The 27372-nt window shown below is 41.5% G+C and overlaps 3 protein-coding genes and 1 pseudogene across 8 annotated transcripts; 3 read left to right on the top strand and 1 right to left on the bottom strand.

Moving 5' to 3' along the window:
• Nucleotides 1-6241: 6241 nt before the first annotated feature.
• On the top strand, nt 6242-8295 carry LOC121795720 (protein PATRONUS 2-like). Of its 3 annotated transcripts, none has more exons than XM_042194308.1 (5): nt 6242-6343; nt 7112-7210; nt 7301-7711; nt 7809-7861; nt 7957-8295. In XM_042194308.1, the coding sequence occupies exons 2-5, from the start codon at nt 7153-7155 to the stop codon at nt 8134-8136; spliced, it is 702 nt and encodes a 233-aa protein (XP_042050242.1). In that variant the 5' UTR covers nt 6242-6343; nt 7112-7152; the 3' UTR covers nt 8137-8295. The 3 variants fall into 3 exon arrangements, with proteins under 3 accessions (XP_042050242.1, XP_042050243.1, XP_042050244.1); XM_042194309.1 differs by having other exon boundaries at nt 6254-6343; nt 7109-7210; XM_042194310.1 differs by having other exon boundaries at nt 6260-6343; nt 7090-7210.
• Nucleotides 8296-8886: 591 nt separating this feature from the next.
• Nucleotides 8887-13282, top strand: LOC121795719 (annotated as a pseudogene).
• A 768-nt stretch (nt 13283-14050) lies between these two features.
• LOC121794674 lies at nt 14051-16499 on the top strand. Of its 4 annotated transcripts, none has more exons than XR_006049339.1 (2): nt 14051-14499; nt 14649-15008. XR_006049339.1 is itself a non-coding variant. In XM_042192950.1 (2 exons), exon 2 carries the CDS (start codon nt 15153-15155, stop codon nt 16263-16265), a length of 1113 nt encoding a protein of 370 aa, XP_042048884.1. In that variant the 5' UTR covers nt 14097-14499; nt 15062-15152; the 3' UTR covers nt 16266-16499. The 4 variants fall into 4 exon arrangements, 3 of the variants coding, with proteins under 3 accessions (XP_042048884.1, XP_042048883.1, XP_042048885.1); XM_042192950.1 differs by lacking the exon at nt 14649-15008 and adding an exon at nt 15062-16499 and having other exon boundaries at nt 14097-14499; XM_042192949.1 differs by lacking the exon at nt 14649-15008 and adding an exon at nt 15058-16499 and having other exon boundaries at nt 14097-14499.
• Nucleotides 16500-16612: 113 nt separating this feature from the next.
• On the bottom strand, nt 16613-18830 carry LOC121794676 (probable RNA-binding protein 18). Its single transcript, XM_042192952.1, has 5 exons — nt 18757-18830; nt 17685-17719; nt 17332-17405; nt 17120-17246; nt 16613-17047 (listed from the first exon to the last, which is right to left on the bottom strand). The coding sequence occupies exons 2-5, from the start codon at nt 17685-17687 to the stop codon at nt 16754-16756; spliced, it is 498 nt and encodes a 165-aa protein (XP_042048886.1). The 5' UTR covers nt 17688-17719; nt 18757-18830; the 3' UTR covers nt 16613-16753.
• Nucleotides 18831-27372: the final 8542 nt, after the last annotated feature.

The following is a 27372-nucleotide window of genomic DNA, read 5'->3' as shown; positions in this document are numbered from 1 at the left end:
TACCGGTGTCTTCGTAGTAGACCTGCAAAGCCGACCTCAGAATGTCGGCTCCCGTGGCTCCGCTTTGGTACTGAGCAGCTTCATTCTTGTAGATGCCGCCGAATCGTTTGACCTCTCTGTCGACTCGGTCAAAGTGAGCGCGGAGCATCTTATATGTACGGCGGCGGGTCTTTTTTGGCTTAATCTCGTGGTAGGCCTCGGTGACTTTTCCCAGAAGCACTTCTGGGGTTGTTGATTCCCGACGATGGGATCGTACGAGACGCTGATCCAGGCGTTGTACACCGCCAACGTTTCTTTGGGGCCGTACGTATGCCGGCCTAGATCCTCCTCCTCCGCCTCGGCCTCCTCCCCCGCCTCGGCCTTCTTCCGGAGTGGGTTGAATCGGATAATCCGACCGAATCTGTGATAATCCCTGCGAGTACCGAGGGCGGAGGGACGGGCGTATGCATCAACATCAAAATTGGGTGGTTGGTACCCCCGGGCGTGCCCGAACCTTGGGTGCCCGGCGTCAACGAACCGGAACCACCCAATGTGTTGTACATGCTCCCCCAGTCGCCGAACGCGTTGAGATCCCACGCGCCGGAGCCGCCACCGCCGGAGTTTCCGTCGCCGGACATTTTGTGATTAGATGTTAGATGAAAATTGGAGAGGAAATGAAGATGAATTTGGAAGAATAGATGTGTAGTTGTGTGTGAAATGAGGATGAATTAGGAGTATTTATAGAGTAAAAAAATATAAAAAATAAAAAAATTGAAAACGCCTCTTTTAAACGTTAATTACTATTTCACCTTTTTTATATTTTTTATTTAATTCGATTTTTTTAAAGAAAATTAATTGTTGCGTCAGCGTGACGACACCCACTCGCGGTCCGGCGAGTGGGCGTCACGCATTGCCTGGGAGCGCGCCACGTGGCGATCTGTCCCGCGATACGTCCCGGCGGAACGGATTTCGTGACGAGATGGTGACGGGCTGGGGACAAGACGGGGCGTCGGAACGTGTCGCGCTGCCTTCCCATCCCTGCGTGACGGGTTCCTGGCCACCCGCTTGACGCGTTGCGGGTGGCCGTTGTGGGTGGCCTAACTACTTATTGCCAAGTGCCACATTTTTTATTGTAAAATTCATTTTTACCCTAATGATTCATTCTATGATTTTTCTTGAATCTTATTATTTGGTTTCGGTTCATTTCCAAAAAAAATAGTCAAAACTTCTTTGATCCGTCTAATTTTTACTTCTAAAAATTTCAAATTCATTTTCATTAAAATTGAACAAGTGAATTATTATTACTTTAAAAACCTTGCCAATATATTGTTTTCATGTCGGATTTGATTTAATTCGGGCCGGGTCCGTCTGTCTAAACACGACTCCACTTCCTTGAAATTTTGGTTCAAAATATATTTTTGTCTTTTTTATAATTTACTACAACTTATTTGATTTATTGCGGACATTGGAACCGCGTGTGCAACAAAAGGATTACTATTATTATTAGAGCATCTCCAATGGCGGACGTCTGGTCGGACATCCGCCAATTGTGGCGTGGAAGGTAGGATACGGACGTCCCGTAAGGACGTCGGATGTCCTCGGACGTGCGGGCCACGGGCGGGCGGACGTCCGCCATTGTGGTGTGGGTCGGACGTCCGATATTAATTTTTTTTATAAAAAAACTCTATATATACGGCTCGTTGCCCGTCATTTCATTCACACCACTTGTGTTAACAAGTTTCTCTCTTCTTTTACTACAAATTTCATTTCTACTTAATGGAGAACGACAGAACCTCCCCCGGTACGAGCGAGTCGCTGACTCCGACGTTTCCCGTCGAACTGGAGGGAAACTCTAGCGGAAATGCGACAATGGTTCAGGCAATGTCGGGGATGGGTGGAATGGGTAGGATGGGTGGTATGGGTGGGATGGGTGGTATGATGTCCCCTTACTTCGGTATGTACAATTGGATGGGTGGTATGATGCCCAGGGCAGCGGTGATGGAGGGCATGACCCCAAATATGATGGGGATGGGGATGGGGGGCATGACCCCAAATATGATGGGGATGGGTGGGATGATGCCGGGGATGATGCAGACCATGCCTGGTGGAGGGGGTGGCAGGGGTCCTGAACCACTAGCGGACGGTGTCTATCGCCCGGTTATCGATATGCTGTCTACTGATACCCCCTCCAGTTTTATTCCGGAGACTCAGTTCACCGGCGTGGAAACTTTCTCTTTTGAGGAGTTGGGGCTATCTCCAATCAGGGAGACTCCCGATGATGTGGGGACAGCGGCAAGGGGCAGGGGCAAGGGCAAGGGGAAAGCCATGGGCTCTTCCTCGCGAACGGTGGCTGAGGAGGAGGATGATGAGGAGACGGGAAAGCGGACGGTCTGGAGCGTGTGGTAAAACGTCGCGCTTTCGAAGGCTTGGGTTTCAATAGTTGAGGATCCCTATGTGGGTGCTAACCAGCATATTGACAGATTGTGGCATCGCGTCGCTGAAGCCTACCTCACACGCAAACCGGCTGGGGCGAAGAGTCGCGTTCCCAAACAATGCCGGAAACAGTGGGAGCTGTTGAGGCCTAAGCTTAGTCGATTTGCCGGCCTCTACCAAAACAATCTCCGCCAGGCAACCAGCTGTATGTCCGAGGAGGATGTGAAGAACCGTGCCCTGGCGCACTACCCCGACAGATCTGTGAAGTTCAAAGATTTCGACCAGTGGGTGTCCTATCTCGTGGTGAAGGATTCCCAAAAGTTTTGTGGGGTGTCGAATCGGGCTGGCAAAAGCGGACGAAGATCACGCTTCCGGTGAATACAGCAGCAGTGCTGGTTCGCACGAGCTCCCAGAAGCCGAGGAAGTGTCCCCGCTACCTCAATCAGACTCCCGCCGGCGTCGTCGCCCGATTGGGCAAAAGGCTGCGCAGCGGAAGGCTAGGGGAAGCAGCAGCGGGTCGTTCGAGGTCCAATCGGAGGCCCCTGCTCCCCCAGAAGAGTACGACCGTCTCGCCCGCGTACAGATAACGACTAGCTTGATCCGGACCATGCATAGGTGGCATAGCACGACAGATCCTGTGTACAAAAGGATGTTGAAGGATGTCATCGATGGATGTCGGCGCGATTTGGGCATGCCACCCATTGGAGATGATGGCGCCGAGATTAGCGGCGGGGACGACGGGGGCGGCACGGGCGACGGCGAGTGAGCCGAGTCAAAAATTTTATTATGTAATTTTTTCTTTTTTATTATGTAATTTTTTTTATGTAATTTTTTTAATGAAGCATTTGCAGTTTTCCCGTATTACGTGTCAAAATTATAATTCCGTTACGTATATTTGTGAATTTATGATTTTTTTTATTGTGGGAAGTCCTAGTGGGAAGGGCGATGGGAAGGGCGGATTGTGAATGGGATGTCCTAGTGACGTGGCAGTGGGATGGGAAGTCCTAGTGACGTGGCAGGAGGTGTTTTTTGGGAAGTCCTAGTGGATGTTCGAGTGGGACATCCGCCCACTGGAGATGCTCTTACTTCATCTGTCTTAAATAAGTTGAATCAAAACTATTAGACACGGAAATTAAGAAATTATGTTGAAAAAGTAGGAGAGATGAATAAATTGTAAGAAAAGAAAAAGAGAAAGTAAAGTAGGTAGAGTGATTGGATGTTTTATTTTTTTTAAAAGGAAATGACTCAACTTAATTGTGATATCCCAAAAAGAAATACGGTTCAACTTAATTGAAACGGATGAAGTATTATTATTATTGAAAATTCTCTATTTTTTCTTCCCCGATTAACTTAATTCTCTACTCTCTTATAAATGCTTTTGAGTTTTCCCACAATTAAAAAATTCCTACGAGCAGAGGCGGATCTAGGTGGGGTCGCCGGCTAGGTAAACTGGTAGATTCGGTCTTTCTAGGTCTCTCCGACCCCAAAGTTCAGACGCTCTGACCCCACGACCATTTTTAGAAGACGATTGGGCAGGAAGATTGGAGGAAGATGAGGACCTGAGTTGCAGAATGAAGGCTGGGAAGATTGAAGAAGACGATGCGAATTGGGAATTGGGATTATAGGTATTTTTAATAAATGGATATACAGTTAGTCCATTAATTTATTCTCTAATGAGCCCAATTTTTTAAAATGAGCCAATACAAAATGTAAATGGCATTAGCAATCTGTCAACCAGTATTCTATCTAAAATTTCGTTTCCAAATCCTAATAATATTCAATCGAGATGAATAATTACCATACATATATTTTAATATTATACTTTCATTGTCCTTTAATATTCCCTCCGTATGTAAAATATTGTCTATCTTTGTTATTTAGATCCGTCCGCGAAATATTGTCTACTTTATTTTTTTCCTTTTAGGTAAATAAAATCTACTTTCCATTAACTCATTACAATCACATTTTATTATAAAACTATGTGGAATCCACATTCTATTAGTTTTTTCCATTCACTTTCCTTTACATTTCTTTAAACCCGGGACGAGTCAAATGTGGACAATATTTCATCAACGGAGGAAGTATATGTTTCACTTTGACCTGCACAAATTATAAGAACTATAGAAGAAAGTGAGTAGAAAATGTTAGTGGAATGTTGAGTCCTCCCATTATATATTAGTTTTAAAATAAAATACGAGTGAAGTTAGTCAGTATAATATAATTTATAGCCAATTGTCCCATCCTTTAAGGTGGCTACAAATCAGCATGAAAAATAGTTATCATGTCCACTAATGGATATCCTTGGGCTAATAAAAAAAGAATATGGGGTTTATTATTAAAAAGTATAGTATAGTTAATATGGAACGTTCCAAAATGAAAAACTGAGACACATAATAAATGATGATAGATGAAGGTAATATTTATTAGTAATAAGTTCGACCCCATGATAATCGCTTTCTGGATCAGCCATTGCCTATGAGATTCAAACTCAACAACACTAACAAAATTATTTACAGTGATAGTCTAAATCCCAATGTATAGAGCAACAATAGAATTTCTAATTAAGTTTATATTTATCGATACTACCTATGAAAATGATGATACCTAATTCATCAGCTTATATCTAAAAGAAATTCCCACTTCTTAAAATTAATGCATAGAAAGTTGAAGAATGTGTTAGGTCAAAATTAAAAGAAAAATAAATCAATGTATCTAATTTTGGTCTGATTGACATGTAATAGTAAATATGCATGACGTATGTATCATTTATTGATAATTGGTACGTATATCTAATATGGGTAAATATATTATTGATTCTTGAAATGGACGTAAAAGCAAATAGAGTAACCGAAATTCGGTGAATGCATTAGTTCCTCACGCGTAGCAAATTTATAGTACTTGTATAGTTGAATGAGGTTTGGCCAACCAACTCTCAATATTGAATTTTCGTGACTGAAAATGAACTTGGAATTTTAGATGTGGCTGAATCAATTAAATTGATTCAATTTGCTATTTTGTGGTGGAACATTGAGGTAGCCCACACAACTGGTCGATTTTATTAAAAAAAAAATTAAAAAAAGGTTTGGTGGAAACGCTTTAAAATTATACTGCATCCATTTCATAAAAATAGAAACTTTCAAAAAGACACGAATTTTAATACAAAACTGGTAAAATAAGAGAGATATAGAAAGAAAATAGTATGTGTTAATGGAATTTAGTCTCATCTTATAGAGAAAAAGAAGTTTTACAAAATTAAAAGTTTCTATTTTTAGGAACCAGACCAAATGTAAAGAGTTTCTATTTTTAGGAAACAGACCAAAATGTTAAAAAGTTTCTAAATCTATACTACTCCCTCCGTCACTCAAGAACTTTTTTCTTTTTAGTCCATCTAACAAGAATATGCAATTTTTAAATTTAGAAATTCTTTTTTCTCCATTGATGTGAGACTCATTCTCCACTAATAATACTTTAATTACTTTTTTTAATCTCTCTCTTACTTTATAAATTGTGCATTAAAACTCATGCCTAATTAAAAAAGCCTACTCTTGTGGGATGAAGTACAAATTAAAAAATCTTATGGCTTTTATCGTTACAAAACGTAAGATGATAATGAAAAATAAAAATTCGCCTTCCAATCGGGCCTTCTATCATAACAAAATTGGGCCAAGGCTTTAGGTCCACTTGACTTATTTCCAAACAAAGCCCAGATTTAATTATGAGTGGCAATTTTGTAAATCACACCTATAAGCATGGGCGAGTTTCCTTTAGAAGCTCGAAATTTGACCGTTGCAACTCTACCGCCTTTTTAATAGAGCCCCCAAATCAAAGAGCCCAGATTTTTTCTTGCCGTTGAGAAATCAAAGAAAATAAAACAAGCGCAACAGAAATCTGTTTCCTGATTCCATCCAAGAGTAATAGAAAACAAGTTACCGTGAGTAATCTTTCTTAGATCCTGTTTTCGCTGTGATTATGGATGATTTAATCTGATTGTGTGCCAAATCTTGTATAGGCGTGTTTACTATTCGTATGTAAATTGCTGTGTTCTAAAGCTTTTAATGAATCGGAATTGATTCTCTTGATATTTGAATGTGTGTGGATTTGTTTTGATCGAGTACACAGAAGGTGCCGAAACTGTGCTTGGAATAATATCTATGTAACCGTCGATCTTCCTTTTTTATGCAGTCACATTCGACGGTTGATTATAAAATAATGAAATGAAGGTGGATTGAGAAATTGGAATTTAAAATGCAATGGCAGATGTATAGTATTTGGGAAGTTTTTACATAGGGAGGTAGATGAATTAAAAAGTTTTGACCCTGATAATGGCAAGAAGAGAAGTTAGAATATATGTAGTAGAAAGAAGTGTCCATGCCAAGAAAGTTCTAGGGATTAATGAAGGTTTGTAACACAAGCCAATCAAGGGTTCATGTAGACAGAAACAGTTCACATCTCTCTGTAGATTATTTGGTTTTTGATCAGCTACGTGTTTCTAGATCGTTATGTAAGTGTTGATATACAGATAGGTATGCCATCCAACTGCAGAGAAATCATCTAACGTCAAATTTCTCTCTTAAATTTGCTTAGAATGAAGATAATAGCCATGCTGCTGCTCAATCTCGTGGCCTTTATTTTTTGGCTGATTCCATATGGCCAGTCAACATAGCGAAATGATTCTAGTTCTTTGTTTTTTGTTTAGCAGATTCTGACTTTGATCGCACTCTTAACTGAAAACAATCACTCATGGCAACCCCAGCTCATCGCCTGATCCAAGATCAGAACCTAAACTTTCTCTACAATGGTAACTCTTTCATAAACAGCACTATTTCTTAGAAGATTTATTTTAATCGATCTGTGATAGATGCTTGCTCATGCGCTGAATTTTGCTCAGGCACTACTCCTGTGGGAAAGACTGATGTAACCAAAGCAGATAAGAGAGGAGGTCTTGGAGGAAGGAGAGCACTTAACGACATATCGAACTCAAGAAACCCTTCTTCGTTTCACTCCAAGAAGAAAGATAGCTCCATAAATGTCATCTCTATTGACAAAGATCCTTCAACTGTGAAAGGTAAGTCATCCAAGGCAGCTGAGAAAGGTAGAGTTGCTGGTAGGAAAGCACTCAGTGACCTCACAAACTCGGTTAAGGCACGTCCAAAGCAGATCCCAAGTTTGGGGAGGAAATTGAATGCTGTTGCAGAAGAAGCGGAAGAGGGTTTTCTACACAATCATCAGGAGTGCATTAAAGCTCAGATGATTACTGTTGAAAAGGACTACTTCTTGAAGACAGTAGGACTGGCTAATGGTACTTACAGAAATTTAGGATTGAAGAATGAATGATTGATCAACTTGATCCTATTATTGTTTCTGGTTTTGAATTAGTTTCTGCAATTTGGTTGCAGATATCGCTGCACTGCCATCAGCTAGGAAGGCGTTTCCATTGTCATCCAAGAAGGTAGCTTTTTTCTTTGGAATTTCATCATCTGCTCAATCGATTTGGAACATAGAAAACAGATCTTTTGACAAGTAAACATCTACTAAAATTTTCAGCTGGAGGGTTGTGTGAAACATCCTACAATGGAAGAGCTGCTTGAGCTCCCTAGCTGCTTATCGCCTGCTTGTCGATCTCCTCAGTCACCGAAGGCTCCGTATACGATGTATGGGGAGGATGACTATTTGACTGATCTGATGATGATCGAGACGCCTAAGCTCAAGTATAGCGGCTTCTGATAATCTGGTTTATCATGCTAAAGCTTACTTGTAGATTGATTGCTGCTGAATGGATTACCTTTGTATGCCTTTGTTTTGCTGCTTCTTGTTGTAGTTAGTACTGTTGTACATAGTAGTTGTTATTATGAACTAGCTTTTCAGCTAGCATTTTGCAAGAAATATGTTCAACAAAAATCTAGTTGCTAGCGAATGTGCCCCCTCTAACCTCATTCTTCCAATCCTATAATTATATATCTAATAATACTCACTTAATAAAAATTCAAAATTATTCTATATATTTTTGCCCAATCTATTATGATTTCTTGGCTACTAGTACTATTATTCTAACTTAAACCAACATAGCAAAACACCGCCAACTTTACCTTATTAAAAAAATGGCGTGTTTACCATTTACAGGCAAATTATTTTATTAAAAACAATACTAGTATTATAATGATCTGTTGAATTTGTACATTGACACTTTCAACGTACAAGTACACGCCAACTTTAATTAGAAAAAATGATATTAAAGAGAAAAATTTTTTAAAAAGCCAAAATTCATGTATTAAGAAAAAATATAGGAGAGAATACTAAAAATATGAAGACAAATATCCTTTTATTATTAAAAACCAGATAATGCAATTTGCAGCTCCAAAACTTCCAATTCTATGCTTTCTGCAATTACCAGAACCAACATAAAGAAAAACGCTGTAGCGATTTATAAATCTCATCTCAAAATGCAGTAACCAGTTAATCTGACTCACTCTCTTCAGTCTGCAACACAACACCACCACGGAATGGGGGCTCTCAGACTCCCCTCCCTCACTTCTCTTTCCTCCGCCGCAGCGGCGGTAGCTCCACGCTGTCACTTCTACCGCCAGCTTTGTCTCCCATTCCGCTCCGTCTCAGCCGCAAAATTTTCTGTACAAAGTGGCACCGTCGAGAAGGAGGTCGCCGCAACTCACCCTGAACTCGAACTTACCTCGCAGAAACCAAGACTCCAGCCAGAAAAGGATCGAATTATCACTCCTCGATCGCAGGACTTCAATGCCTGGTACTTGGACATAATTGCGAACGCCGAGTTAGCTGACTACGGCCTTGTTCGCGGCACCATGGTTATTCGTCCCTACGGCTACGCCATTTGGGAAGCAATTCAGGTTTATTACGTTGCTTCGGGTCCCTATTCAGTTAGGTTTCAAAGTTTTATGCTAATTTGTATCTTAATTGATGCAGGATTATTTGAATGTGAAGTTTAAGGAGACCGGCCATAGTAATATGTATTTCCCCCAGGTGAGTTTCTTCCATCAATCGCATCGGAGCAGTCAATATTCATATGATTAGTTCTATTTCAACTTCCCGGTCATGGCGGCTGCAGTGGTGGTGTGTTGGAATGAAATCAATTTACATTCCTGTATTGATAAACTTGTGAGTTGTCCCAATGATTGGGGAACGCTTTTTTTATTTTTGTTTGAATGCATTGAGAAATTGTGGCAAAGAGTTAAGTACTTTGTGTGGCTGTGTCTCAATTCAGTGGGCACATTGTAAATTCTGCCACGTCCATTGCTAGGCCACTGTCACTAGACATTTCGAATTAGGACTTTGATGCATGTTTTTTCCCTGGCATGAAAATCCGACTTAACTTGCAGGTCATTATGATTGCAGTTTATCCCATACTCATTCATTGAGAAAGAAGCTAGCCATGTTGAAGGTTTTAGTCCAGAATTAGCTCTTGTGACAGTTGGAGGTGGAAAGGAGCTTGAAGAAAAGCTTGTGGTAGATATTAGTGGCTATCACATTTTAATATTCTTATTAAAGTTCTTTCTAAGGAACCATCATGTTCCTCAGCTATTATTTTACTGAAAACTGATCCATATGACTGCTGATTTATTTTAAGGGCATCACCTGTGTTCGTATTGATTTTTGTACCTCTTGAGGTTCTGGCAGGTTTGACCCACAAGTGAAACAATTGTCAACCACATGTTCACTCAGTGGATTCATAGTTACCGTGATCTTCCATTAATGATCAATCAGGTAATTCTGCACTTGTTTCTTTTACAGGTTGGAGGAGCATACTGTACTCTTATTTAACTGCTTAGTTTCTTTCAGTGGGCAAATGTGACAAGATGGGAAATGCGCACCAAACCATTTGTGAGAACTCTGGAATTTCTCTGGCAGGAAGGTCACACGGCTCATGCCAGTCCAGAGGAGGCAGAAAAGGAGGTTAATTTCCTCTTTGTTAAATATAATTTGATAGATGGTCTTATTTTTTAGCTAATGAAATTTATGCTGAGGAGCTGCAGGCATTACAGATGATTGATGTGTACACAAAATTTGCCTATGAACAAGCTGCAATACCTGTTGTTGTGGGCCGTAAATCGAAGGTGGAGACCTTTGCCGGTGCTTCAAAGACTTATACCATTGAAGCAATGATGGGTGATCGAAAAGCTTTGCAAGCTGGAACTAGCCACAACCTTGGGCAGAATTTTTCACGTGCATTTGGAACACAGGTTGTTAGCTGCTTATAAAACCCTTTCCGCGGAGCTCCTCTCAATGCTCTTTTAATGTTTTCATTATTTTGGTCGAGAGGCACACATCTGTCAGTGATGGGGTCTTGCCAATAGTATTTTACGGTGAACATGAATGTTTTGCATGTATTATGGTAGTACTTACTTTTAACATTCCAGCATGTTTTATATTGCTTCTTTTCAAATCTTAAAAAGTTTTGACAAAATCGATGCATGCATGAGGACTGCAGATAATACAGCTGATCATCAAAATTGAATACATTTTCTTCCCTGCACATGCAATATGTTGATAATTTTAATGTCTGATAGAATGAGTGCCTTCTCAGTTCATGGATGAAAATGGAGAAAGGCAGCATGTGTGGCAAACATCATGGGCAATTAGCACCAGGTTTATTGGTGGTATTATCATGACACATGGCGATGATGCAGGGTTGATGCTTCCCCCAAACCTAGCCCCAATACAGGTACTTTCAATAGCACAATTGCTAGCTTCTGTGATGATTCTTGTTGTTTAAATTTATTCACTAATTCATTTTCCTCTTTACGCTTTGGGTGCTTGAGTTAATTATGAAACAATATGTTCAAAAAATTAAAAACTAAAATTTGCTCGATTAAAGAAAACCAATCGCTATACTACATGGCTAAAGTGATTCTTTCCTCGCATCCAGGTAATGTAACAGGTGTACTATCTTTTATATTAATGTTACTTTGAATTAAGTAATTCTTAAGAGATCCTGGGTTACTGTAAGATTTATAAGGCCGACGACCTTGTATCTTTTCACATGCTTATAGTTAGAGCAAATTATATTTTTTAACCAGTGGACTTTGTCAGGTCATAGTAGTTCCAATATGGAAGAAGGCAGACGATAAGGCTGGAGTTCTGGATGCTGCCTCATCTGTGAAGGAAACTCTTCAAGCTGCAGGAATCAGGGTTAAATGTGATGATGCAGAGCAGAGAACACCTGGTTGGAAATTTAACTTCTGGGAAATGAAGGTAAATACTTGTCACCAGTTTGTGTCATGGCTGTCATCAAAGACTCATAATTTGGCAAATTTCTCTAGGATTTTTTCTGGCTGTTTAAGGTAGCATTTAACGTTTGAATAGGAGTGCAAGTATTACCTGTTCGATTGTTAAAGTTTTGCACATTTTTAAGGTTTGAATTTATATGGGATTGGACCATATTGGTATTCTTGACAACACTTTTATATGGCAGGATATGGTTTGTTTAACATCTCTTACTCTTATCTAGGGTGTCCCATTGAGGATTGAAATTGGGCCTCGAGATGTTTCAAACAGAAGTGTGGTTGTTTGTAGAAGAGATATTCCTGGGAAACAAGGGAAAGTTTTTGGTATATCAATGGAATCGCCAACTTTGGTGGCTTATGTGAAAGGGAAGTTGGATGAGGTTCAGTCATCTCTTCTTGAAAGCGCAAAATCATTCCGTGATAGGTATGGTCTGCCATAAAGCTGGTACATATGACGAAAAATTATATGTGTTGCATGTGCGTGCTTGAGTTTGCATTTCTCTCTTACTTTTATACTTCCACAGCCACAAGGCAGTTGAGTCGTATTCCTTTTTGGGTTGTCCCAAGGTAGTTGAGTCATTTTATTTTTTTGGCAAAACTTTATTCTCTCGCATACTTTACTCTCTCTTCATCTCTCTTACTTTATTACATCTCTTACTATATACTCTCCACTTTAACCTTTAACACGTCAATTTCTTAAATCACGTGCCCAAAAGAAATGCCCCAACTAACTTGGAACTGGGGGAGTATATTTTTTATTTTATTGGCCACAAAGTAGATTGTCCTCTGCACATTTCTGTCTGGGAATGGCAGAAAAAAATGATATAGTTCTACTCTACCTTGACAATCTCACATGCTGAAAGTAAAATGTGTAGTTGGTTCCTGATGGTGCAACAGCAGCTTTTTTCTTTCCCCTTGATTGTTCAATTTTGAGTGATATCAATTAGATTCTTTAGGGAAAATTGAAATTTGGTCTATGTATTTGAGGATATTGAATTCCCCGTCTTCTGTAATACTTATTTCATGGTTTAGTTTCTGGTGCTAGAAAAATTCTGACAAAACATTTTTTGTAGCAACATTGTTGATGTGAGCTCCTACAGTGAGCTTAAAGAGGCAATTGCTCAAGGCAAATGGGCAAGGGGCCCTTGGTCAGCCAGGTACTTATCCGATTCTCAAATATAAAGATATCTTTTCGTTTGTATAGACCTGAAAGGCAAGTTACACTCTATTAATTTATATTATACAGTGACAATGAGGAGCTGAAGGTGAAAGAAGAAACAGGGGCAACCATTCGATGTTGAACAGCCGGAGGGGGCAAAGAAATGCTTGATGACGGGCAATCCAGCAGACGAAGTTGCTATTTTTGCAAAATCTTACTAAGCTCCAGTAATGATACTTTTGTGGAATGTTCCATCTCATCTCTCTTTACATTTATACACCCTGTTTAGGGAATACTTTTATGAAGCTTCTGTTCATCTAGATACTATTCTCAAGAATCTCCCTCATTCCCATCTTAGTCAATTCGTCAATTTTGAATTTCATATATTCAATATAGTTTAGATACAGCTAGATTAAATTAAGATATTTGTTAATTGGTATACAAATGTCATCTCATTTTCCACAAAATCATGTAAGACCGTTTTATAAGTCAAATTGGTATCAAGTTTGTTAATTTATTAGTGTTTATTTGTGATTAAATTAAGATATTTGATTCTTCTTGCAGATTTTGATTGGTAAGTAGAATAAAAATTGAACCCTAATCTCCTAATCTCATGATAGCATCCCAGTCATGGACTAATTAAGTTTAAAAGAAACATCATTAATGAGATGGTTAAAATGTAACTCGAGGGCAAGAGTCACAAAACAAGCATTAACATCATATTTGGTGAAGTATGTTTCAGCTGAATTCAAGGATTTGATTTAATACCTTTTGCATATTCAACTCATATGTTAGGTGAATTATAGATAATAATTAATGATGAGAATCGAGAAATTAAATGAAAACTCCACCCAATTAGGCTTGTGGTAAAACCGAGTTCTTTTCCATGTCCAAATGTTGTTATTACACTAAAAAAACGTGGTTGAAAATATATCAAATTTAATTTAATTAATTAAGAATAATATTTAATTTTTAGGGAGATAATGTTAAACATGCCCTGAACTAAGATATTTGGTCTTCAAAGTGGAATTAGGTCAATTAGTAGATAAAGGATATGTCGCATTTAACATGGTCCACATTATTTCGCATAATAAAGTCTAACAAATTGTATTGTAGTAAGTTTTATTCATACTTATTTATTGGTGCTGCAGAAATAGTAGCGATAAATATGACGATGTCGATGTTCAGGGCAACTCCGTCTTTTCACAAATCAATGAGGGTAAATTCGTCCGACAGTCCATCACAAATACGTGGTGAAATCACTCCTGCAAAGCCCCATCCTATTTTTCTCACAAATAAACTCGACAAATTCATAACAAATCCTTCACAAAAACAAGAGAATATGTATTGAAATTCATCAAATCCGAAATTTCTCATCGTAGAAATCATCGCATGGATTTTCTCAGTTCCGTGATCCTTGTCCGGTAATTCTTTGTTCATTGATCCAATCACGCGGCGTTGCATTCCTGCGGTTTGTACATGCGTCGTGATTTTTGGCTGAGATCGATGCGAAGTGGAGTTAAGGAGGTTTGAATGAATCCAAGGATCAAACTGATTTTTTTCGCGAGGATTTCGTAGCGAGATTTTTGCGAGAGTTAAAGCATCAGATGAGAATGGATAATAATCTGGAGTTGAAATTCTTGTCGGGAGATTTTTGATTTATTTCATATGCAGGTAAAAGGAATCGATTTGTGCTGTTTAAATTTTTGATAATTTAATATAGTTAGTTTATTCATTGTCTTTGCTACCGTCATCATCATCGCCACCATCTTCATCATCATCACCGGACATATTTATGACTTGGCGCTAATTATATTATGCAGATCTGTTGTTTCAGAAGAATATTAGGGTTTCTTCGTGTACTCATTTTCTTGCTGTTATTCTACCAAACATGCGCATTCTCTAAAAAAACCTAGTTTCAGCTGCTCTAAGATAATCTTCCGACTCTGGTCACGGTTTATGCTTCAAACTAAAGTAGCAAGAGTGTTTGATTGTAGAATTCAGCTCAATCTGATTTACACGACTTTTGGGTGAATGCTGATTTATAGCTCTAATTGGGAAGGTATCAGTTGAGTCGGTTTGATTTTTCCTCAATCCTCTGCCTAATCTTTTATAGGGTGATTTATTTTCTTCAATTGTAATTATGGTGTTCGATTTGTTTGACGGTTAATTTTATGTTTGGTTTCTAGTGGAGTCCAGTCTGATGTTTGACAATCTTGGATTTATATGAAGACAGGGTGCTTGTAGCTGGGAACTGTACGCTTAAGGTTAAAACGTTCCTTCTTGCTTGAATTGTGACGGTCTCCAACGAATTTATTTGCATGTGAATGCATAAGAATATGGAACCTAACACATGCAATGTTAATCACTTGGATGCGGATGCACATCTGCCACCTCGAAAGCGGCTTCTAGCTGGAATGAAGAGGCAGAATTCTGATGTTAATTCCCCCACAGCCACACCATCAACTCCTAGTAGTGGTGGGAGCGAACATGATCTCCGTTCCAATAATGCACTGAGGTCCCATTTGCGTGATCCAAGTCTCTCGAATGAGGAGATTGTTGAAATCTCTAGAATCGCTGCTATTAAATCTGCGAAGGCTGCAGAGGTTGCAAGAGCCAATGCTGAAGAGAAGGCTGCAAAAGCAGCAAGGGCAGTGGTTGCTGCTAAAAGTGCATTGGATCTGGTTGCCATTCTTTCAGATGAGACAGGTAATAAAGAAAAACTTCTGAAAAAGAACAAGATGAAGAAGCATGTCACTGTTGAAGCATTGTACAATAAAAATAAAAGCAGTCGAGGAACAGATGAAGAATTGGCTCACAATTTGCATCGGGTCATCAACAGCTCTCCAAGAATTTTGAAGAACTCACCAGGTTCTGAATCGAAGAGTCACAAGCATAAAAAGCTGAAAAGTTCTGCTTCTTCTGGGAGAACTAGCATTACTAATGAAGCTCCAGTTGGCGAAGGGGATAGAGATAGACTGTCCGCAGCAAGAAGCATTGGTAATGGTGTAGTAGAATTAGACACTGAAAGTCCTGTAAGGAAGATAGGCATGATTATGGTAGATTTGAACACTTCCAAGCATGACAACTGCGATCAGCTAAAGTTGGACAATGGAGATGGATCACGCCTCAGTAAAAATGAACGGCTGAAGTTGGATGATGGTAAAGTCTTGGATAGCATTAGTAGAAAGAGGGGAAGAATTAAGCAGAAGAAATTGCCCCTGAGCATTTGTAGCTTCAAGGATCAAACTAGTCCAAAAGAGGAGCTGAAACCTCAGGGTAATGCTGTCAGAAGTGGTGTAGACAATCAGCCCTTGTTCTCAATGGGGCCTTCAAGTAACAGTTTGATGCCTCCGGTGGAGAGGACATCATCAATGTGGAAGTGCCAGTCCTTCAAAGCACCCGCTTGTGTTAAACAGAATAAAGTTATGCAGTCATAGTGTTGATAGTTTGATTTAAACAACTGGAGGCTATCATGATAGGAATTGTGGCCAAGGTAGTTCTCGGTTATGTCTTTTTGGTACGCATAAGGCCCTCTTTTTTCCCTTTTGTGTTTTTCTTCTCCCCCTCCCTGTTTGTGAGTAGGCTGTCATGATTTTGAAAATGTATATTGGACTTGATTGCTCGGATATGTTTGTTGCTGCTTCAGACAACTGTTGCCTCTTTACACAAAAGCTGAGCTTCAAATCGGAGACTTGTAAATTGATCGCTTTTTTCTCAGACAACAGACGAATTTTGTTTATTACTTCAAGGAATTATTTTGTTGACCATTTATCTCACGCAATACTTGAAATAAATGCTTGTATTGTAATAGTAGTATCAGATAACAAAGTTGGTGTCTTCATTGCAAGTTCCAATAAAATTACAGTAGAGACAATACAGAAACTGCTGCATCTTGCTCCTGAAAACGATACAACACAAAAAGGCTTCATCTTTGATGAGGCTTCTCGAGACTGATGCAATGCTCATCGCTTTGCTTCTGCTTTTTTGAGGTGCTATGGCCTTCATCAATCGCCTTCAGTTTGTTCTTGATAGCGGCTATCTTAGCACTCCGGCTAGTTTGTCCGCCACTACCGCCAGAGAGAAGGGACCTGCTCCCTTCACTGGTCTTGGAATGATTAACTGCACCATCTATGGGGTATTTCTCACTGGCAAGACGAACAACTAATGGGCGTCCACAAGCCATTCTTCCATACATCTTCTCCTTGGCCCGAATAGCTTCCTGCATGCTCACTTTAAAAGCAGGAATCAGTTATTGCCATGTGAAGGAATAAACCACGAAACAGAAACTTACCTCTTTAGAGCTGAACTGGATGAAAGCATAACCACGTGGCTCTCCGCGCTTAGGGCCACGAGTATGCCATAGGTAGTCTTCCGATACAATTTTTCCAAATGGAAAAAACATCTTGATTAGAGCTTCCCTGCAGAGATTCAACTATATCATATACTCCATCAGGCATAAATTAGACATCATAAAAGAACTTTGGCAATAATGCATTCACGTACTCTGTTATCTTGAGATCAAGGTTACCAACATACAATCTGCTCTCTGCCTTTTCATCATGAAAGTTGAAATGGTCCTGCACTTATCATAAAAAACTGATTCAATGCACTGATAAATAGAAAATGCACCCAATCGCATGTACAAAATTCCATGTATGTAACCTCTCAAACCATACAGAAAGACAAATGATACAGAAAAGCACTAATGAGCACGTATAGAAGAACATTAAACATTCATATACATAAGGATATGGATAATCACATTTGGCATATAACTCTAAAATATAAGCAAGATCAACATAAGATTGGACCAGGTACAGGCAAGAATAGATATGCGTGGTAAGAAAAAGCAATACCATGTTATCGAAGGCTGGTGAAAATATGATTCAACCTGCAAGCATTAAACAAATTTACTATTAGAGACTACTTTACATATCAATACTCATCAATAACCCACTAATCCACTATAAACCCAAAAGACAGGACTAGTGACTGGAGTAAATTCAATAATGAGGTGGTTGCACTGGAAGGTGTGCAGGACAGGGTTGGAGAAGGTTACTTGTGATGGTTAACCTAGATAGATAAAAGTCGTATAGGCTAATCCGTTGTTTACTAAAATTAGATTGGAACTTTGGGATATCCTAACACCCATCAGAGTTTCTATCATCAAGTGATTTTGCTTGATTCATATCTCATTCAAAGGCTAAGATAGGAAAAATCCTAGTAATGAGGGTAAAATTTCTCAGTCATGAAATACAAACTCCTCATGAAGCAGATACAATTTGTGAAGCAAACATCCAACTGCAATTTGGATGGACAGAATTTCAATGTATACTATCATGCATTGGAATTTACATAGAGCACTTGCTAAATGTGCCGAAACTCAGATGTAGTTAGCACACTTGTTTAAATTTGCGAAAGGATCAAAATCCATCTAGCAGTTATAATTATATCAGAAACTAGCAGATAAGAAAGGAAAATTAACAGTACTACACCAATTAAACTGAAAAAACAATAAAGAGCATAAGCATTGGTAGGTATCGATACGTCAGAGCTGCCTTTTCCAGTGTACTCCATTAAACACCCAACCCGAACAACAATCTTACATTTTTTCTCACGGCATACTATTTAGCATACATTTCGCAACAAAGCGTCTACCTAGGAAGAGCCTTCTAGTTTCTGATCGTATATAAAACGAAATACTATATCTCGAAAGATGGGAAAATAACATCGAAATTTGCGGTCTGCTTTCTATGATGTTCCGCACAACGAAATTACTGTTTTCACATAGGGTTACTGAACAGCAGAAAATAGGGATACTCCACGACCACCAGCATATATTCAAAACCCTAGAATCAAAAACTAGCGCAAGTGGAGGCCAAAACACATGAAATCAAAGGAGATCGTCTTAAAAAGGTGAATATTTACCCGTTATTCGGCGATTCTGCAGTGCGATTAAATTAAGCCGGAAATTTGATTAACCTGAATTGCTGAGGATGCTGTATTATTGCTGATTTAAATTCAGGCTTCGATATTAATTTATAAAATAAATTGGGAAGAAGGGTCGTATTCTTATTGGGCCTTCAGCCCAACCATTTTTTTGTTACCTCAAAATGTGAAGCCCAATCCTCTATTTCAGAATCGTATCGTGAATTCGTGATCAATATTGATATGAGAAAATGGAATTTTAAAAATGATGTATCCTATTTTGAATTTATAACATCATTTTTTATATGGTGCAATGAACTATTAATAGGATTTACAAAATCCGACCAAAATACAATAATTACAATGATTCATATGTTTTGTGTTTGCGAGCGAGTATGATTCATGTATAGAATATTATTCCTAATTTAAATTGGGTCAAAGTAGAATGACCGTTTTTCTAATAATAAGCAATTTAAAAGGGCATTAGCAAGTAGCAAAAGCCAAAATAGCTTTAAAAATAAAAGAAACGACGTATTCTGTAATTTGTAAATGCTGACGAAGAATCAACTCCGGAATCAAAACAAAAACAAGAAATAAATAGAGAGCTTTTGATCTCTTTTTAATAAATAAAAACACAAATCCCGTGTTGTTTGTTGATATAAAGAAAATCAGGCATTAATCTTCCGACGTCACATGCATTTTTCACGCCCTTCTATAGCGCTATTAATTTAGTAAATTTATTGATGAATCCGCGAATTTCTGATGTTAGTAAATGCTGGTAGAGAAAAAAGACTACGACACAAAGAATTTACGTGGTTCGATTTACTGAAGTAAATCTACGTCCACGGGAAGAAGGGAGGGCAAGATTGTATTGCTTGATCTGGGATTACAGCTTACAACACAGACTTGCTATATGATATTTTATCTCTAGAGAGCTTAACCTTTGTCTATCAGATCTAAGTTCTATTTATATATTGAACTAAGATCGTGGCTTGCATCACCACCCTAAGTCGTGGATGTCGTGTAGGTCATGGCCTAAGATCGTGGATGTAGCGTAGGTCATGGCCTACGATCGTGGCCTGAGTTGACACCACGTGGTAGTGGGTGTGTTGGAAGTTGTGGAAATCCTGTATGGGTCCACTAACTCCTTGTTCGGTCGAATACTGAGACCGAACTGCTTTGGTTGCCGATCTGAGAGTAGAGCTTGATGCCGACCTGAGAGCAGAGCTTGATTGGTTGGCTTTTACCGAGCTGTAGGCTGAGGCCGAACTCTTTGGTAATGCCGAACTCATACTCTTCCTTGGGCTTTGGGCTGATGGGCCGTCATTGCTGTTGGGCTTGTTTAGTACGCACCCCATCACTACCCCCCCGAAGGGCGAAGTGAATCACTTCGGCGAAGTGAGTCACTTCGGCATTCTGGATAAAGGCAAGGGGGAGGCTGATGTCAGGGGACGTGCCTTGCACGTGACTGCATTAAATGCGACAGTAAAATCCGGCCGTTGAATCCTGAAAAGGTGGGATTCGAAACGGTGCGACGATTTTGAAATCTTCGCCGAATCTGATAAATACCTCCTTTCTTCATCATTGAAGCACTTTTGCGACTGCTTCTTCTGCACTCTCTCTTTTTTGCGAAAATTCTCTCTCCGCTTTCAAGAATTTCTTCAGACTTTCTTCACCTTCAAAAAGTAAGAAAAATGTCTTCTTCTTCTTCTTCGGAGTCGGGTAGCGGTAGGAGAGGCGGTAAGGGGTCTTCTGGCCGGAAAGAGTCCGGGGAGAAGACCGTAGAGTATTTCCATAGTATTTTGAGTAAGGATACTGTGATATCCCTACCCGAAAAATACTTTTTTCCTGGGGGGAAGGCGGTGGTACCTGACGGTGATCATAGGGCTGACTCCCCGCCGGAGGGTTACGCCACCGTGTACGAGGCCTGCTTAGAATGCGGGCTTCGTTTCCCCCTCCCTTCTGCCTTTATAGATTTACTAGATTTTTTTCAGCTTCCTTTAGGCCAGGTGACTCCGAACTCTTGGAGGCACTTGTCGGCCTTCGCTGCCGAACTCCGTAAGTTAGGAAGGGATTTGTCTTTGAAGGCGATCCTTAAATTCTTTCAATTTAAGAGGAAGGGGTCTTGGTTTTACTTGATCCCTGTACAGCCCTTTATGGCCTTTTGTAAAACGAAGTGGCCGAAGTGGCAAAACCGCTTCTTCTACTATGATAGGACCGCGGCTCCTAGTTTTCCCTGGAGAGGGCCGAAGTCCGTTATCCGTCATCCTCGGCCTGAACCGTTGGACGAGCTCGATGGCGAGCTCAACAAGATTCCCATAGTTAGGAAACAATACACGGAGTCTGAGCTCGTCAAGGGCGACGTCGTGTTCGACATCTCGTCTTCGGACGAAGAGGCCGAGGGTGAGGATTTCTCTTTATCTTTATGCTCTACTGCTTTAACGAAGAAAATCTGACTGTGTTGTTTTTTTTTTTTTTTTTTTTTGACAGTGAACTTGCTGAATAAGGCTATCCGAAAGTCCTCCGAGCTTGTGGAGCCGGAGAGGCAGAGAGCCCCTCGCTCGGCGTCTGAAGCCGAGAAGAATCCGAAGAGGCAAAAAACCTCTTCTTCGGATCCGAAAGAGCCGGAGCCGTGTTCGGCTAAAGGGAAGGGGAAATTTCATGAGTCCCCAAGAGTGCCGGGGAAAGACCTGGTCATCTCCGAGGTGGTTGCAGACATCCCGGAACACGTCCCTGAGCCTTTTCAATGGCCGACGAATTTTGTGGAGGTAAGCTTTCTGACTTGGCTTCTTTTCCACATTTTTTGATGGCCATTCTGTTGAGTTTTTTCCTTGTTCATCTTCAGAGAGCCAAGCTCGTCTCCGTGGAGCTCTCCAAAGCATCCCACGACTACGAGGAGATGCAGAAGAAGTTGCATCTTGCTCGTAGTCTGGCCGAACAGGCTGAGGCCAAATTTGAGAGGGCCCGAGCTGCTAGGATCTCGGCTCAGGATGAAGCCCGGTCAGCCAAAAACCAGCTCATCATCCTGCAAGAGCAGACGAAGCACCGGGAGGCTCAGAAGGAGGCTGCCGCCGTGGCTGCCCAGGGGGAGGCTCTCCGTGTTTACACGGAGAAACTCTTTTTGAGCGGCCAGTTCTCGGCCTTTGTCGGTAGTCTGGTAAGGCTAATTACCGATAAGGGCGAGCAGGGGGCCGACGTCGTGCTGCCTCTGTACAGCCGAGAGATAGCAGCTCGGCTTCAGAATCTGCCGCTCCTTGAGGAGCTCGCTTCATCCTCGGTCCTGCTTTCTGCAGACCGAGTCCGGAGTTGTCGAGCTGATCGGGACGAGAACCTGGAGGCTATCTTTGCCTCCGTGGGACCCGTTTCACCCGCTTCGACTTACAACGGAGAGGGTGAGGCCGAGCCGCTGGAGCAGGAGGCCGAAGTCGAGCGGGCCGGGCATCCGGAGAAGGAAGCCGATCAGGAGGCGGAGGCGAGGCCGGCAGGATGCGAGGCCGAGGCTGAGGTAGCTCAGGAGAAAGAAGCTGAACCAGACCGAGGAGCCGGAGACGAAGCTGGCGGAGTATGATTTCGTCTCCCTTCTCTTAGTCTAGTTTCTTCCTTGTAAAATGGCCTTGAAGCCCTCCTAGTGTAAAAAATTTTCCTTGTGAATGAAAAATTCTCTACACTTGTCTTCGTATAGCTTTTCGTACTCGCCTTTATTCCTGTTGTATTTTACTATCTGCTCGGTACAGCTGCCGAACTAATATAGCTGCTTTGTACTCAAGGAGATGGAGATACTTCACTGGAAACGGCTGTACTCTTCGGCTTTAGACAAAGCTGAGAAAAGAGCTATAGCCGATCAGACGAAGAATGACGAGCTTCTGGCTCGTTTAGTGAAGCTGGAGGCCGATAATAAGGACTTAGAGTCCGATAAGAAGGATCTGGAGGCCGAGCTGAATACGACCATTGCTGAGAGGACTGCGTACGAGGATTACATCCGTGTGCGCGGGGGAGTGACCATATCAGATGTTCAGAGTCGAGTTGACGAACTGTGGGAGGAATATCATGTACTCCGGAGGAACAATGCGCTGGAGAGCTCGGCTTGCCAACAAGCTGTGAAATCATTACGGCGCTGGGCTTCTCGGTACGACATCATTCTTTCCCGGCGTCCCTCAATCGAGAGATTCCTTAGGCATTTCCCGCCAACAGATGCTCGCACTCCAGATCAAGCCTCTGGTTCCCTTGTTCAAAATCCTACTCCAAGTCAACAACGAACTCCGGAACAGCCGGAAACGTCAAGACGAGAACGGGCTCAGGAGCAACCGGAATCGTCAAGACAGGGACGGACTGAAATTCGCCGAGGAGTTGTGACTATGAGCGAGCAAGATCAGCAGATGCTTATTGCAGAGACTCTTCATCGCCGAGGGGTTAGAGCTTCTGGGGCTCGCGGAAGAGGTGTTGGGTCGAGGATAGCATCTCGTCGACCTGCTTATTCTTCATCTGCTCGGAACAACCGAACTCGGCTTCCAGAGGATTTTGCAGATAGGTGGCTTAACTTTAGCAACCGAGGACAGTAGAATAGTCCTTTGTAATGGCGTAATGCCTTCTCGTAGGGGAGCTGAATTGTCAGCCGAACGAGATTTAATAAATGAAATTTTTTCCTTTCGCTTTTATCGGAGCGAAACAACGAAGTAAGCTGAGCAGAAAAGCTGGGCAAACTCGAACCCACATGGGAGGGTCCATATCGGGTGTCAGAAGTCCTCGGCAAAGGGTCTTATAAATTGACTCACATGTCAGGAGAACAAGTACCCCGAACATGGCACGTCTCCAACCTCAAGAAGTTCCACTTGTAAGAGACAAAAGTCCGGTCAGTCCGTCTCGTGTCTAGTTCGGTCATAGGGGTATATGTTTTTATTTGTTTGTTTCTTACTTGTACCTTTTACTTGTCGTTTTTTAAAAAAAGTTTAAAGTTTTTTTTCTTTCATCTTTTTCATTTTTTCTCTATGTGTTTTGTCTCTATGTGCTTGTCGTCTCTTACAAATGGTACCAAGGTATATCGTTCTTTAAAGACTGATCCCCTTTTTAGATCGATTATTAAAGACTATTGTGAGTCCAAGCTTCTAAGGAGGATACAAGACCACAATTCAGCTTAACAAGCAGTCCGTCTGAAACGAACTGCAACAAGCCAACGACTGTGAGTCCAAGCTTCCAAGGAGGATACAAGACCACAATTCAGCTTAACAAGCACTTCGTCTGAAACGAACTGCAATAAGCCAACGATTGTGAGTCCAAGCTTCTCAGGAAGATACAAGACCACAATTCGGCTTAAGAAATAAGCACTTCGTCTGAAACGAACTGCAATAAGGGAAAGTCCGATCCACGCGATAAACCTCGCCGAATTAGGACGACCAAGTTCGGTCAAAGAAGTTTACCTCATAAGACCGAGGACGACCATGTCTAGTCAAAGAGGTTTACTGCATAAGACCACTTCGGTTAACTGGGAAAGTCCGATCCACGCGATAAAACTCGCCGAATTAGGACAAGGGAAAGTTCGATCCCGGCGACAAAAATCGCCAAATTAGAACACAAACCAAGTCCGGTCAAAGAAGTTTCCTTCATAAGATCAAAGACGAGTCCGGTCAAAGAAGCTTACTTCAAAGTCCAAATACGAGTCCGATCAAAGAAGCTCACTTCATAAGACCGATGACGAGCACGATGAAATTTTTTCCTTTCGCTTTTATCACTGCTTACTTACAGCTCTGCGAAACAATTTCATCGTGCTCGTCATCGGTCTTATGAAGTGAGCTTCTTTGATCGGACTCGTATTTGGACTTTGAAGTAAGCTTCTTTGACCGGACTCGTCTTTGATCTTATGAAGGAAACTTCTTTGACCGGACTTGGTTTGTGTTCTAATTTGGCGATTTTTGTCGCCGGGATCGAACTTTCCCTTGTCCTAATTCGGCGAGTTTTATCGCGTGGATCGGACTTTCCCAGTTAACCGAAGTGGTCTTATGCAGTAAACCTCTTTGACTAGACATGGTCGTCCTCGGTCTTATGAGGTAAACTTCTTTGACCGAACTTGGTCGTCCTAATTCGGCGAGGTTTATCGCGTGGATCGGACTTTCCCTTATTGCAGTTCGTTTCAGACGAAGTGCTTATTTCTTAAGCCGAATTGTGGTCTTGTATCTTCCTGAGAAGCTTGGACTCACAATCGTTGGCTTATTGCAGTTCGTTTCAGACGAAGTGCTTGTTAAGCTGAATTGTGGTCTTGTATCCTCCTTGGAAGCTTGGACTCACAGTCGTTGGCTTGTTGCAGTTCGTTTCAGACGGACTGCTTGTTAAGCTGAATTGTGGTCTTGTATCCTCCTTAGAAGCTTGGACTCACAATAGTCTTTAATAATCGATCTAAAAAGGGGATCAGTCTTTAAAGAACGATATACCTTGGTACCATTTGTAAGAGACGACAAGCACATAGAGACAAAACACATAGAGAAAAAATGAAAAAGATGAAAGAAAAAAAACTTTAAACTTTTTTTAAAAAACGACAAGTAAAAGGTACAAGTAAGAAACAAACAAATAAAAACATATACCCCTATGACCGAACTAGACACGAGACGGACTGACCGGACTTTTGTCTCTTACAAGTGGAACTTCTTGAGGTTGGAGACGTGCCATGTTCGGGGTACTTGTTCTCCTGACATGTGAGTCAATTTATAAGACCCTTTGCCGAGGACTTCTGACACCCGATATGGACCCTCCCATGTGGGTTCGAGTTTGCCCAGCTTTTCTGCTCGGCTTACTTCGTTGTTTCTCAAGACGAGATCTCCCACTTGAAATTGAAGCTTTTTCACCCTTTGGTTATAATACCGGGCTACTTGCTCCTTATACTTGGCTGCTTTTATGCACGCCAATTCTCTTCTTTCTTCGGCGAGATCTAGTTCTGCTCTCAGTCCGTCGTCATTCATTTCTGAGGAGAAATTTAGAGTTCGGGGACTGGGTACGCCGATCTCCACCGGAATTACGGCTTCAGTGCCGTACACCAGACTATACGGAGTTTCACCGTTGGAGGTTTTGGGTGTAGTTCGGTAGGACCATAGGACTTGAGGGAGATTTTCTACCCATTGTCCTTTGGCTTGTTCTAACCGAGCTTTTAACCCTTTCACCAGAATCCGGTTCGTTACTTCCGTTTGTCCGTTTGCTTGGGGATGGGAGACCGAAGTGAACCGCTGTTGAATGTTCAGCTCTTGGCACCAATTCTTGAACGTCTTGTCGGTGAACTGAGTCCCATTATCCGAGATGAGGATGTGGGGTATGCCAAATCGGCACACTATGTTCTTCCAGACGAAGTCCAATGCCTTTGAGCTCGTTATCGTAGCTAATGGTTCAGCCTCCACCCACTTCGTGAAGTAGTCCACGGCAACGATAAGGAATTTCATTTGCCGAGGAGCTTGAGGAAGTGGTCCCACTATGTCTATGCCCCATTGCATGAAAGGCCAAGGGCTTTGCATAGTGTATAGATCGGTCTGCGGCATCCTTGGGACATTTGCATGAATTTGGCACTTCGTACACTTCTTGACGAGCTGCACTGCCTCTTGTACCATGGTTGGCCAATAATATCCCCATCTCAGAACTTTTTTAGCTAAAGCTCTGGCTCCGATGTGGCTACCGCACGATCCTTCATGAACTTCTCTGAGGATGTAGTCCGTCTCTTCTGGTCCTACGCACCGCAATAACGGCTGGAGGTAAGACTTTCTAAAGAGGACTCCTTCATGAAGTTCGTACCGAAGTGCTCGGCACGTGATCTTCCGAGCTTCTCTCTTATCCTCGGGCAATTGTCCTTGATCCAGATACTGCAAGATCGGCGTCATCCAGTTCGGCGAGCTGGATACTGAATGTACCTCGGCTTCATCAATGCTTCGATGCATTAATTCTTCCGCCTTTGAGCTCGGATCTGAGGCCAACTTACTTAAGGTATCTGCTCGGCTATTTTCCGCTCTGGGAATGCGGATTATCCGAAAATAGGAGAAACTTCGGCTGATGCTTTGCGCTTTGTCCAAATACTTCTTCATTCTCTCGTCACGAGCTTCACTTGTACCCAACATGTGATTTACTATGACTTGTGAATCACAATGGACTTTGAGAGATTTGACGAGCAGACTTTGCGCTAACTGGAGTCCGGCCAGGAGGGCTTCGTACTCGGCTTCATTATTAGTAGTGGGGAATAGGAACCGAAGTGAGTAGGTTACCTCGTGTCCGTCGGGAGCGACAAGTAAAATACCAGCTCCACTTCCCATCTTGTTTGAAGCTCCATCTACGAATCCGCTCCAGCAGTCCGGCGGCTCTACTTCGGATTCCAAGGGCTGTGCTAGTTCGGCATTGGCAGAATTCTTCTGTTCGGCAATAACAGGAATTGCTTGATCGAACTTTGCTTCTGCAAGAAAATCTGCCAAGGCTTGTCCCTTGATGGCTTTCCGAGGTAGATATTCAATTGTGTGCTCTCCCAACTCTATAGCCCACTTGGCGATTCTGCCTGATGCTTCTGGTTTGGTCAACACTTGCCGAAGTGGCAGATCAGTTAAGACGCATACCTTGTGAGCATAGAAGTATGGCCGCAGTCTCCTTGCTGCATTTACT

The sequence above is a fragment of the Salvia splendens genome, chromosome 3 (assembly GCF_004379255.2).
Source record: "Salvia splendens isolate huo1 chromosome 3, SspV2, whole genome shotgun sequence".
NCBI classification, from domain to species: Eukaryota; Viridiplantae; Streptophyta; class Magnoliopsida; order Lamiales; family Lamiaceae; genus Salvia; species Salvia splendens.
This window is presented reverse-complemented; position numbering and strand designations above follow the sequence as displayed.